A 12,933-nucleotide genomic window follows, 5' to 3' on the forward strand; every position below is an offset into this window, starting at 1 on the left:
TCCTATCTTTATTTTAGCCCCACTGATGTGATGCCGTCTTGTCTCGTCAGATTACCTCTTTTATTATTCTTACCATCTTTTATTGCATTTATTTTCATATTTTCTAAAACTTATAAAATTATACTTTATTCTTGTTAACCTTTGTGTATGTATTTTGTTCTGGCCTTTTTGACTGTACTACACTTTTCTCTATATGTATATATGTGTGTGTGTGTGTGTGTGTGTATTTTTTTTAATGTATGACAGTCTTTTACATATGATATTATAATGACCATATTTCAATGTTTTAGAATTAATTTTATGTCTGTACAACAAATGTACCGTATAAACTGAAAAATAATAAAAAACAAAATTTAAAAAAATAAAATAAAATAAAGGACACCGTGTCCCTGAACACAGCAGCCGGATGTGCGTGACTCGCGTCCTGCGGAAGTAAACAATCCTCAGCTGACGTGGAGCTGCAGCCTGTCACCACCGGCTGGACAAACTGGTCCAACTGGGACTGAATCCAGAGGTTTAGAGGAGCATTTGCGGCTCCAGTTTGTGCCTCGTGTTGACATTCATTAAATGGGCTCTGCTGGTCCCGTCTGAACCTCCGGGATCAAAAACGGTCGACGTTAACACACCGAAATCCTCCAAGTGAAAATGGCGGCGGCGGAGGAGGCCAGCAGACCGTTCGCGGGGCTGTCAGATGTCTCCATCTCGGAGGACATCCCGGTGGAGGGGGACATCTCTGTGCCCGTCGGACCGTCCGCCAGCCGGGACGACGAGTTCTCCACGCTGGACGAGCCGGTGAAGGAGACCATCCTGCGGGATCTGCGAGCGGTCGGGAACAAGTTCGTCCACGTCCTGTACCCGAAGCGGAGCACGGCTCTGCTGCGGGACTGGGACCTGTGGGGCCCGCTGCTGCTCTGCGTGACGCTGGCGCTGCTGCTGCAGGGCGGCGCGGCCGACAGCGACCTTCAGGGGGGGCCGCAGTTTGCTGAGGTACTAACGACTCCGTTTATCCAGAGTTTATTCAGTGGGACGGTGTTTATGGTCTAAAAATTCAACTTACACCCAAAGGCCAGTTTGTAAGATTAAGGGACTGTTCGTTATTTATGAAAGGGGAGGGGGTGGTGCAAAACAGGGGAGGAACTTCAGATTCTTTCTAAGCCCTGGAGAGGGAGTCAGGGGCCATGTTAGAGGAAATAAAAATGTGAGATTTCGAGAATAAAGTCATAATGTTACAAGAATAAAGGCGCAATATTGCGAGCAAAAAAGTAGTAAAATTATGAAAATAAACTCTTAATTACGAGAATAATTCACAATATTATGAGAATAAAACCACAATATTATGAGAAAAAAAGTAGTAAAAATCTGAGAATAGACTGACAGTATTATGAGACTAAAGGTGCAATATTATGAGAAAAAAAGTCGTAAAATTATGAGAATAAACTCACAATATTACGAGACTAAAGCCACAATATTATGAGAAAAAAAGTAGTAAAATTAAGAGAATAAACTCTTAATTATGAGAATAAAGTCACAATGTTACGAGAATAAAGCCACAATATAATGAGAAAAAAAAGTAGTAAAAAGTAGTTGTAAAATTATGAGAATAAACTCTTAAATACGAGAATAAAGTTACAATATTACTCATTTGCTAATTGAGTTTTTCCCATGTTTAGAAAGAAATCAAAACAGTTTTCTCGGGTTTCGTACGTTTCTTTAAAGGTTTAGTGATACTGAATGCAGCACCAGAAAAATGATGTCAGTCCAGGTGTCAAAGGATCAAAATCTTTCAACATATAATGAACCTAACAGTTGTGACGCTGTGAATTGTTAGAAGCTAATTTTAATTTCTTTACATTTTATATTTAAGCTATTGTTGGGCAAGGCAGGCTTACCAACAGGGTAAAATAAAGTAAATTGGCCAGCTATCCCCGGATCCCCAGATTCACTGACATTGTTTGTTTTGTAATTTAATTAATTGCACATTTAATGTGGGAAGTTGCACCACTAATATCAACAAATGTGGGTGTGTCCTGCACAAGGCTGCAGCTAACAACTATTTTCCTTATGTAATAATCTGCCAGTTAGTGTCTTGTTTGGTCAGTAAAATGTAGGAACACAGAAAAATAAAACTGTTTTCACAATCACAAGTTTCTGAATTTAAGAATACATCTTCACATTGTTTCTTTATTTTGACCAACTGCTCAGAGTCCAAAAATATTCAATTTACAGTTGGATCAAATAAGTAATTTCCCACAATTAAGAAGCAGGACTCTGAGACGGTTTTTGCATTTTCTCTTGAAAACAAACTGAATGATTGATTGATAATCTAAACTGCTGCCAATTCGTATTTTTCAGTAGCTTGACGGAGTACTTGGTGTAACGCTGGCTCTGTATTACTACTGATAAGGGTTATCCATGTCCGAATTTTAGCTGCGTAACTTTCTGCTGTGGTGTGATTTTGTTTAAAGCCTATAAAAAGCCATAAACCTGTCCTCTGACTCCTCACTCACGTGTTGAAATTTCCTCCAGGTCTTCGTCATCGTCTGGTTCGGCTCCATCATCATCACCCTCAACTCCAAGCTGCTTGGCGGCACCATCTCCTTCTTCCAGAGCCTGTGTGTGTTGGGATACTGCATCATGCCTCTGACGGTGGCCATGGCCGTGTGTCGGATCGTCCTGGTCGGCAGCTCGGGGAAGGTCAGCTTCGCCGTGCGGCTGGTGGTGGTGACGGTGTCCTTCGGCTGGTCCACCTTCGCCTCCACGGCCTTCCTCGCCGACAGCCAGCCGCCAAACCGCAAGGCGCTGGTGGTGTACCCGGTGTTCCTCTTCTACTTCGTGATCGGGTGGATGATCCTAACGTTCTCGCCGTAACACTAGAAGAGGAAACAAAAAGGAAGTGTTTGTTGAACTGATAAAGACGGGGGAGGGTTATGTGCAGTGAACGAACTCAAACAAACACCGGTATCTGCCTTGGAACGAAGACGAATGACTACTGAAGTGACTCTGAGTGTTTCTGGGCTTCTGATTAAGCATTTAGACTCACAGGACACCAAAATATTTCCTTTCAGGCGAAGCTCTTACTCATATTCGGAGGAGTCTGGTGGACGCTGTGCGGCAGGTGGAGAGTTTAAAAGCTGATGAATTTGTTCACACTCACGAGCTGTGTAAATATAAAGTCCAGAGGCTTGTATATAGAAATTCTCGATGAATGTTTGAACTACCAGGGCTATGATTGTTATCGTTTTCTTCATACTGTCTGAGGGACTCTGTTTCAAAACCATCCTGACTGCTCTCATTTTCATACTCCGTTCAGCAGACTGTCGCGCTGTAAGACTGTACTCGTTTTTTTTCTGGTTCAGAAAAAAATGCATTATAAACTAGATTGGTTTTTGTTTCTATTCCCTAAATATAATTACCCAACTCCACCAATAAGTTTCACTCAGTTTTGCACCGATGTTAAACAGTCCTGCAGGGAGAAATAATTTCTATTAGAGCAAGAAAAAGATGTTTGGTTTTAGAGTAAGGGATGATAACTTTTTCTTTTCTTTGTTGTCTCATAATCTTCATTTTAAAGCCACAGCTGAATGATCAAACTGACAAACGTAGAAAATCACTAACTGATTCAGATGTTTTAACGGACGCAGCACGACGAGGAGAAGTTAGCGCATCAGAAACTACAATTACAGCACATTATAGAAAACAGGCTGATTTTTTTGGTAAATGTCAACGTGATGTGAAATCTCAGTTTGAAGTTTAAGACTGGTCAGATTTTCCACCTTTTACTAACCTTCCTAGTGACCTTTGACCCTCAACAGATAACGTGTTCTTTCTGTCCTTTAACATCACTGGGCCTTTTTTTTGTTGTTGATTTCTTTTAATTTATATATTTTTTTCCATTACATCAACAAATGAAAAAGATTAAAATATATTTCATCGGCTGTGATTTTATGTGTATGTTCTTTCAGCTCTATTTTAACATCGAAATCATTTCCACACATTTTATGATTTTCTGTTTTCGCACCATTTCAGATTTTTTATTTTTTAGGAAATTTAATTTGCAATTAACATGTCAACTAAGTTCTGTCGACTCGCCTGTGAAATATTTATTTATAATAATATTTTTTTTATACTTGAAAAATGAACTACTAAGAACATAGAGTTCATGATGTGACTTAAATTTTAAATCTTCCACAACAGGCTTTTAAGAAACTCTTACATGTTGGAAATTTCACTGTGATTTCCAACATGTCAAACTGAACGCTTAACAGAACATGTTTTAACAGATTTAATGCTGCAGCAGGGAACAAAAGCCCCATTAAAGTACCTGTAACATCAGGTATCGTTAAAGTTAAACATAGTTCAGAGATCATTAGTCTGTGCTGAACCTGCTCATCTGCATTCTGTTACACAGGAATCAACTGTGAACTGGCTGCTTTCATCTTCAACTCGCAAAAGATATAAATGTAAAAAAAAACAACAAAAAAAAAACAATACAAAAATAAAGAAAATAAAAACTGCAGCCATTCAGAACCAAAACAAAATAAACAATATGGACACCATGTTTGTGTGCAGTATGATTTCTGTGTTTCGCACTGCTTTCAGAGAATCACTGTAATGATATACAAAGAAAAAAAGAAAGGGAAAAATAAACATGGAAATAAAGAAAGCAACAATGTGTCTGTTTGACAGAATTGCTAACTCCAACTTTGCCCATTCAACACAAAGATTTCCTTCTGTAAATTGTTGTGAAATTAACTTATATTAAATCCTTACCATTCTTACTAATTTAATTTAAAGTAAATTCAATAATTATATTTACTACTAAATTAACATGTAAATAAGTGATTGTATTTTCTACCAAATTAATGTGTAATTGAATCATATCACATCTTTTATTAAATGAATGTTGATCAATTAAATCATTACCTTTCCTATTATATGAACATGTTAATAAAGTAATTAAAACTTCTTGTTAAATGAACACATTAAATTAAAACATAACACTTCTTTTTTAATGTAAGTGCTAAATTACTGAATTTTCTATTACATTAACGTATCATTGAATCAAATCACATTTCTAACATGTTAAAGATTTAAATCATGACATTTCCCATTATATTAGTTTAGAATAAAATCAAATCATTACAATTACTACTGAATTAATGTCTTTTAAAAAACAAATCGTTACATTTTCTATTACATTAACACGTTAAAATAAACTTGCATTTACCGTTAAATTCCACAATAAACGTACTGGTTATTAAACTAAATAATTATATTTCATATCAAATTTACTCATCGTTCAATTAAATAATCAAAGTTCCTGTTAAATTATTACAAAAAATAAAGGAAAATTGTTTTTGTTTTGTTTTGATTTTAATAACAATCGACGTCATCACAGCGCGTCGCCTGTACGAAAACAGTCGCAGTGTAAACCATATATGTCCATAATGTGAACATCAGCTAGCAGCTCCTGCAGATGTTACATCCGCATTTAACGATGATCAAACACGTTTCAACAGTGTTTACACTTGAACCGGACACGTCGTGAGCTCCCGGAGCTTCGGTGGTATGCACGGCTGTGATTTTCACCCCGCTGACGCGCTCCTGAGGCGGGCTGAGGATTAACCGTTAGCCGTTAGCAGCGACCGCTGGTTCCGATGGACGAGCTGCCGCAGCTCCCACCTGAAGTTTGGGTCACCGTGTTCAGCTACCTGAACACGGAGGAGAAGCACACGGTCCGGGCCGGCTGCAGGCACCTCAAGAGGCTCATAGACCACCCGTCGCTGTGGAGGGACTACACGGTGGTGCTGTCCGACCTCCGCCGCTACACCTACGGCTTCTGGGACACCCTGCGCCACCGCAAGCTCACCCGGGTGGCGGTGCGACACCTGCGGCGTAAAGAGTGGCGGCGGCTCGTCAAGTTCCTGCCCTCTCTCACCGCCATCGTGTTCGTGGACGGAGGGCGGCTGTACAAGGAGAAATACCTGGACAACCTGTCCCGGTTCCCGGACTTGAGGGACCTCGGGGTGCGGAACGCCACCTGGGATGAGCCGATGCTCGGGAGGAGTCTGAGCGCGCAGCTGCAGGAGAGGCTGACTCACCTGAGCGTGTGTAACGTGCGGCTGCCGTGCACGGTGGAGTTCATCAACACCGTGTCACACCTGGTCAACCTGCGATACCTGCTCTTCCATCAGCAGGGGGAGGGCTACGGGCTGGACACGGTGAGGCCGGTGCCCTGCGGAGTCTTCCACAACCTGATGCTGAACCTGAAGAAGCTGAAGCACCTGTCCTGGGGGATGAGGGGGGAGCCGCCGGAGCCGCTGCCCGACGACTACCTCAGCCCCCCGGACCCGGATCACCCAGGTCAGCCTGTCACCTGGTCACCTGTCCTCTTTACCTGCTGTGGTGTCTCTTACTTCAGACCTGTGCTTCTGTACTTTTTGTCCATTTTTTGTCCAACAAATCGCATGTATTTAATAGAGTTAGGAATCACCAGAAGCCTCCAGATATGACATTATCATATTCCTTAATAGGGGTTGCCTAATATTGTTTTTTGGGGGGGCTTATACCGATTAATAGTACTAAACGAGACCAATAACGATATGCATTTATAATTTGTTTTTTTTAAAAAGTATTTTTGTCAAAATCTAGAATTGGAATTTGAATACAGAAATTACCAACACAAATTTTTGTTTAAATACCTTTAGCAAATGTTTAATTAAAATTGCAGCTTTCAACATCATAAACATCAAGTTCCCAACAACTTTAGAGAAAATATATATATATATATATATATATATATAAGTTTTTATATATATATATATATATATATATATATACATATACATATATATATATAAGTTCAGTGAAAATGTAATAAAGAAATTATTTAATAAAAAATCTCCCTGAGGTTTTACAAATAAAAGTTTCTCCCATGCTAACACTGCCTTCCCTGGTGTTATTGAGTGTAATACGTACACTTTTTCATTAATTAATTTTCATTTTCATTCAAATACAACCCAGATACAGATAACTGGCAAAGTGCCACATATCAGCACTGATAATCAGCCAAACCGATAATCTGTCGATCCTTAATACTTAACCCCTAGGCCCCGCTTTAATATTACACACACTCTTGTTGCTTTGCGCACAAAATGTAAATTTTCAAAATCAAGCTTTGAAATGGAATTTTATACATTATTATTTTCTTCTTTCATTGAGTTATTTTTTTTTTAACCAATATCAGTCCTAATCTTAAATATCAAATATTAGTTTTCCAAAATTTAAACCTTGAAATTGTCTTTCAATTTTCCTGAGGCTGCTGTACAGAGAAAGAAAGCAAAAAACAGAAATTAAAATATTAAACAAAATAAAAACAGAAATATTAGTATGATTGTCGGGGAGATGAACAAGTGAGTTTTCAGCAGTTTTTTTGCTGAATGTTCAGAGATGGAGCTTTGCTGATTTCTGCCAGGAGAGATTTTTTCTTAATTATTATTTTTAACCTGTTCTTGACTGCAGGTAATCAATTTGAGCAAAATGACACACAAAAATACACACCACAAGATGATAACGTTTTGTAAACCATCAGAGAATTTGCCGCACTGTCAGAGTTTCTAAAATGTTACTCACAGACTCTCCTCCTCCTCCTCGGTCCTGCAGGAGCGGCCCGGTACGGCGGCCCGGCGCTGACCAGTCTGGAGCTGGTGGATTACCCAGAAACCATCCTGCCAGAGAACGCTCTGAGGAGCCTGACGTCGCTCAGGTCGCTGACTGTCCGCTACAGGTACATCAGAGAGGGCATCGAGTGTCGCCTCACTACCTGGCTGAGTCCTCTCCAACAGCTGGAGACGCTCACCATCATCGGTGAGCTTTTCCTGTGTTTGATGAAGTTGTTGGTTTTGCCTCCATCAGGTACTTTTTTTTAAAAGTTTTTGTCCTGATGTAAAGATGCGCACGAGGCAAATCCTTTCTCTTCCTGTCACTGCTGTTTTTTGCCCTCACAGGTGGTAACTCTCTCGCCACCTACACGACCACCATCCCGTCCAGCGTCACCAGACTGACGCTGCGCGTGGCCATAACTCTCAAAGACATGGACTCCATCGCTCCTAAAGTCCCAGCGCTTGAGCACCTCGACATCGAGCAGAACCGCTCCAGCGGCAGCCTCTGCAGACGGATCCCCATGCTGTTTCCTCAGCTCAGGACGCTCCGGATACGGTGAGCCTGACAGGAAGTTATTGTAGGTCTGCTGCAAAGTTACAGAGACTGAAATCACAACAACCAGCAGAGCTCAAACAACGACACTGCAGAGGAAACTTTCCCTCTCTTCAAATTCTTAAAGAAATCTGCGTTTGCTTCCACACAGAAGCGTGGGTTTCATTTCAGCATTAAAAAAGGAGACACATGTGCGGTGCCTGGTGGCCCAGTGGATAGAGCGCTGCCCACGTGCAGAGGCTGATCCGGCCTCGGACCTTTGCTGCATTTCTCCCCCTGTCACGCTCACACTGTCCTGTCAATTAAAGGCAATAAAAGCCCCAAAAAATAATCTTTAAAAAGAAATAAGTGGACACGTGAAATGGGGTGTTTGGGTTTCCAACACCAGAAGATTTTGAGCACTAAACAATTTCCTGTGTTCTGAGGAATTTTATGCAACAATTTGAGCCTTTCCTGCATTAATTTAGGATGCAAATATCTTCAATTTTGTCATATCAATAATAATGATAATAGTAATAATATAATCTCTGGCTCTGGTAGCGAGTTTTAATTCAAAATTATTATTAACGATGAGGACAATAATAATAATAATAAAACCAATAGTAGTAAAATAATAACACGGATAAGAGCATAATGTAGCAGGGAAAATAACTAATACCGAAGCTGTAATAATGTGTAGAAAATAACAATAAAACCATATATATATACATACATACATACAAGGATAATTGTAATTTACATTTTTCAAACTTTGCTTAAAAATGACCAATAAATCTACCTTCTGCTTATATATATATATATGAATAATAATATTAATAACAGTTAAAACTTAAACAAAGAAAGAAAAGGAAAACTAAAGAAAGGGGGAGATGGTGTCTCTAGAGCATCGATTAACAGGTTTAAAAGTTACAGGTCCGGTGGCAGAGTGGGAGTGATTCCAGGAGCACCGAAACATGAAAAGTATAAAATGATAAGCTCATAATTTTAGTGTAAATATTAAATATGGGTGGGGGGTAGTAGCCCTTGTGTACCCCCCAAACTCTACACCCACACTCGCACAGATATGTTTGCTTCATGTCATGTTCATGCAGGACAAGTCCAACAGGTCTCCTCTTTTGTCTCAGCTTTTTCCGCAGAGAACCAGAGAAGGACCTGCTGAGCCTCCACCGGCTGCGACACCTGGTGCAGCTGGAGCTGCTGGTGGAGCGCTCGTTCATCCTGAGAGATTACCTGAACGGGCACCCCTGGCCCAGCCCCTGCGTACAGGAGCTCATCAACCAGCTACGAGAGCTGTCCGAGAACAGGATCACCGTCATCACGACGATGCGCCAGAGAAACCCGCTACGGGAGTGCGACTGTGTGTGGGAGGGCGACTGAAGAGCGGAAATAAACCGTGGAGTCGATTCCGCCTGAAGAAGAAGACGGGACGCCACCAGAGTAGGGAACAGAAGGTTGAAATAAAAGGTTTTCAAATGAGGCGTACTGAAAGTCTTCAAAATCATAGGTCATGACAGCAAAAATCAGACCAATCGCTGTCATCTTTTTGGCTCGAGACCCCTGAAAATGAAGCGCTTGAAGCCAGCAGTGAGCCCTGATTTCAGGGTGCATGTGAGTTGTGAGCAACTCAGTAAAAATAGGAGACGACTCAGCTCTGACTGTTGAGTCAAAGTAAATTCCTCTCTTAAAAAGTAATATTTGAGTTTCAAATACAAGCACCAGCAGATAAAAGATTTTGCTAATAAAAATCCCAATAAGTAACACTAAGAGTGTTATTACCTGTAAAGCTCTGACCGTAAATCGAGCAAAACAAAGTCCTTTATCATCCCTCTGATTGTATGGACTTTAAATGTGAAGCATCTGCAGGAAGTTTCACTGATGATGTTTAACGATGGTCGAGAAAACCCAAAAAGTGGAAAGACTGACATAAAGTGTTGAATCAAGCAAGAATTTGTGAATGTCGCACTGATGAAAGTAAGGCATGTAACATGTACATTATACTGAATAAATCATTCAGGACATACAGAGTTTAAATTAAGGTTTAAATAAAACTCAGTAAAACCTGAGTTAGTCGTCGGGAGATCAGGGCAGCACTTTGTATTTTTTTGCATCATGTTTCTGCAGTTTCAGGTTGGAGCTTTTTTTTTAAAAATCCATAAACTTTGTTTTAATTGTTTCTGTTTAGTTTAATTAGTTTCTGGATGTTTGAAGCTCTGTGAATTCACATTTTACATAAAAACTGAATCAGATGAGTGTAACTGAGCGCACAGCCAACTGACCCCCCCAAAGAATCAATGAAGGCACTTTGATTGTTACAATATTTCAGGAGACGTTTTTGGATTCTTTTTTATTTATGTTTAAAATAATTTAATTGTCGCTTATTGTCTTGTTCTGACAGATTTCTATGTTAAAATAACTGACTCTACAGCAAAAATAAAAATGTTTACAGCCTGGTACAAAAACAGTTTTGGTCTCTATAGCTAATTTCCCAAATTTACCTGTAAGGGGGGTGAATTGTTTTATAATTCACCTGTTTAAATGTTATTGAGGCTTAAAGTTAGGCATAATTAAAAGCATGTCTGTTTTGATAAACTGTTTTCAGGGCAGAGCTGTAACTGTCCTTATTTCATTAAAGTTAACTGTTACGTTTTGGTCGCCTAAAAATTCTTGTTCAGCTTTCGGTTGTACTAAAAGACGCTTTAAAGAGTGGGAGATTTTCCAATGATGTCAATTATTTTTGTTCTCAAAATGATATAATTATGACAGAAATTCACAAACACCTTTAAGATGGAGTATTAATCACTGTGGGAAAATTGTACAGTTATAATTAAAACTGCACGACCAACAAAACATTTACAATTATTTCAGTGATGCAAACTGAAAAAGTACAGTGCATTCAAGGGCGGCAGCTAAAAATCATTATTTTTACCCTCCATAACTCTGCCAAGTGTTCTTTTAAATAATCTCTCCGTGTGATTTCTTAAAGCTCCAATCTTTGTCTTCAAATTTCTTGTTTTGTTCAACCAACAGTCCAAAATAAACAAAACAAAAAATAACTTCATTTTGATATAAAACGTGAGAAACACAAAAAGTGATCTTGAAGAGGCTCGAGCTAACAAGAAGTGGATGTCTTTCAAGAATGTCACAATAATTTTTGCGTTATCTCTAAAACTACGGGACAAAGGTCAATTGTGTAGAGAGTGTTTACTGTCAGGTTAACATGAATGATTGATATTCTGGTATTGATCCAGAGTCTGCTTATTGATTATGATCCTGTAAATTAGCGACCCTTTTTTTTGTTTGCAAATGTTTCCGTTTTATTTCATTAGTTTTGACTAAAGTAGTTGAGACTCACACTGCTCTGCCAGCTGCTCTGCACATTTTCTTCTGCTGAAAGACTTGAGTGATTTTTGTTTTAAAGTGGAAACAGACACTTTTTTTTGCTTTAACTTATCATCATGAAATAAATTTAACAGCTATTGATTAATGACACAATCAGCAGTTAGATTTATTCCCTATAAGCATAACTTTCACTGTGTACTCTGTCCGCCACCGCATTCAATTTCCCAAGAAAATGAAAGCAGTCAAAACAGGAAGAGGACAGCACTTAAGTTTGTCCGCAGAAACTACTGGAAGCAATCCCCAATCACCAAAGAAAATTAATGCAAGTTCTTTGCAGTTACTATTCCCAGTAATAGCGGAAATGACGCACGGTGTAAAACACAAGTAACTGTGGAAACTGTGGTCGTTACTCGGCTCTGAGGAATACAGAAAATAACCCTGTTGTCTTTGCGACAACAATAAAACCACTTAGAAACGTGGTGGAAAAATGTAAAAAGTTGTCTGTTCCACTTTATCTTTACAGTTGTGTAAAATACTGTATAGTATTTACAATTACAGTGGCTCTGAATAAAAAGAGAACAATGTTTTCTTTAATTCTGTATTTCTTTCTGAATTTAGTCCTTTTTTTACTTCGTTTCATTGTCTTTTGTTTCTTGAGCTTACAAGTCATTATCTTGTGCACATGAAATAATAAACTGTTCCCATAAGATATAAAAGTTGTGCATACAAGATAATTATCCTGTGGACAAGATTAAAAAAAGTCACCTTTCAGGACTTTAGCTTCCATGCAGTATTTATATGAGCTTATTTTAATGTAGAGCTGGTAAATTAGACCAAACCATCTGTGCTAATAAAGAGGATTTTTTTAATTTAATATTATTTAATCAGAGAAATGTTGGCATTGTCCTAAAAGGTTGTGTGATCTGGCCTGCATGAGTCACAGGCAGAGTTTCTAAAAGAGTTTTTATTTTATTCAAAAATGAGAGAAATTATATACAAAAAAACGCAGCAAAAGTTCTGCCCTGATAAAAGAGGTCGACTAACCTTGAACTTTAAGGTCTGTTGCTCCGGTCTGACAAGACGTCCCTCAAACAGCAGCACCCTCAACACTCAAAAAACAAACAAAGTGTGACTTTATAGCGATGACATAAATGTGCACGATAAATGGAAACAAACGAACATCTGATAATACTAAATTAACTGAGTATTATGTATACTAAACAAAGATTTAAATGCAGCCATCTTTGTTTTTGCTCTCATTTTTAAGTTTAAGTTAAAAACTTTTTCATGCAGTCAATAGATACAGTATATTTCTCTCAAATTCTGATCACAAATTTGTAAAACTTTTTTTTGGTAAGTGAACTCTCCTCTTCCAAAATA

General features: G+C 38.9%; 2 protein-coding genes across 3 annotated transcripts; both read left to right on the plus strand.

The window, feature by feature from the left end:
- Window positions 1-401: 401 nt before the first annotated feature.
- On the plus strand, window positions 402-3,375 carry yipf6 (Yip1 domain family, member 6). Its single transcript, XM_042501453.1, has 2 exons — window positions 402-987; window positions 2,527-3,375. The coding sequence occupies exons 1-2, from the start codon at window positions 646-648 to the stop codon at window positions 2,866-2,868; spliced, it is 684 nt and encodes a 227-aa protein (XP_042357387.1). The 5' UTR covers window positions 402-645; the 3' UTR covers window positions 2,869-3,375.
- Window positions 3,376-5,425: 2,050 nt separating this feature from the next.
- Window positions 5,426-12,133, plus strand: LOC121953694. 2 transcript variants are annotated; one of them, XM_042500894.1, is made up of 4 exons: window positions 5,426-6,363; window positions 7,663-7,914; window positions 8,007-8,217; window positions 9,339-12,133. In XM_042500894.1, exons 1-4 carry the CDS (start codon window positions 5,658-5,660, stop codon window positions 9,589-9,591), a joined length of 1,422 nt encoding a protein of 473 aa, XP_042356828.1. In that variant the 5' UTR covers window positions 5,426-5,657; the 3' UTR covers window positions 9,592-12,133. The 2 variants fall into 2 exon arrangements, with proteins under 2 accessions (XP_042356828.1, XP_042356829.1); XM_042500895.1 differs by having other exon boundaries at window positions 7,663-7,866.
- The last annotated feature ends 800 nt before the right edge of the window (window positions 12,134-12,933 follow it).

This window comes from Plectropomus leopardus, chromosome 14 (assembly GCF_008729295.1).
Source record: "Plectropomus leopardus isolate mb chromosome 14, YSFRI_Pleo_2.0, whole genome shotgun sequence".
Lineage (NCBI taxonomy): Eukaryota > Metazoa > Chordata > Actinopteri > Perciformes > Serranidae > Plectropomus > Plectropomus leopardus.

Coding starts and splice junctions, on each gene's coding strand:
- yipf6 (XM_042501453.1), top strand. CDS start 646: ATGGCGGCGGCGGAGGAGGCCAGCAGACCGTTCGCGGGGCTGTCAGAT. Junction 988..2,526: donor GGGGGCCGCAGTTTGCTGAG/GTACTAACGACT, acceptor AATTTCCTCCAG/GTCTTCGTCATCGTCTGGTT.
- LOC121953694 (XM_042500894.1), top strand. CDS start 5,658: ATGGACGAGCTGCCGCAGCTCCCACCTGAAGTTTGGGTCACCGTGTTC. Junction 7,915..8,006: donor GTTGGTTTTGCCTCCATCAG/GTACTTTTTTTT, acceptor TTGCCCTCACAG/GTGGTAACTCTCTCGCCACC. Junction 8,218..9,338: donor CTCAGGACGCTCCGGATACG/GTGAGCCTGACA, acceptor CTTTTGTCTCAG/CTTTTTCCGCAGAGAACCAG.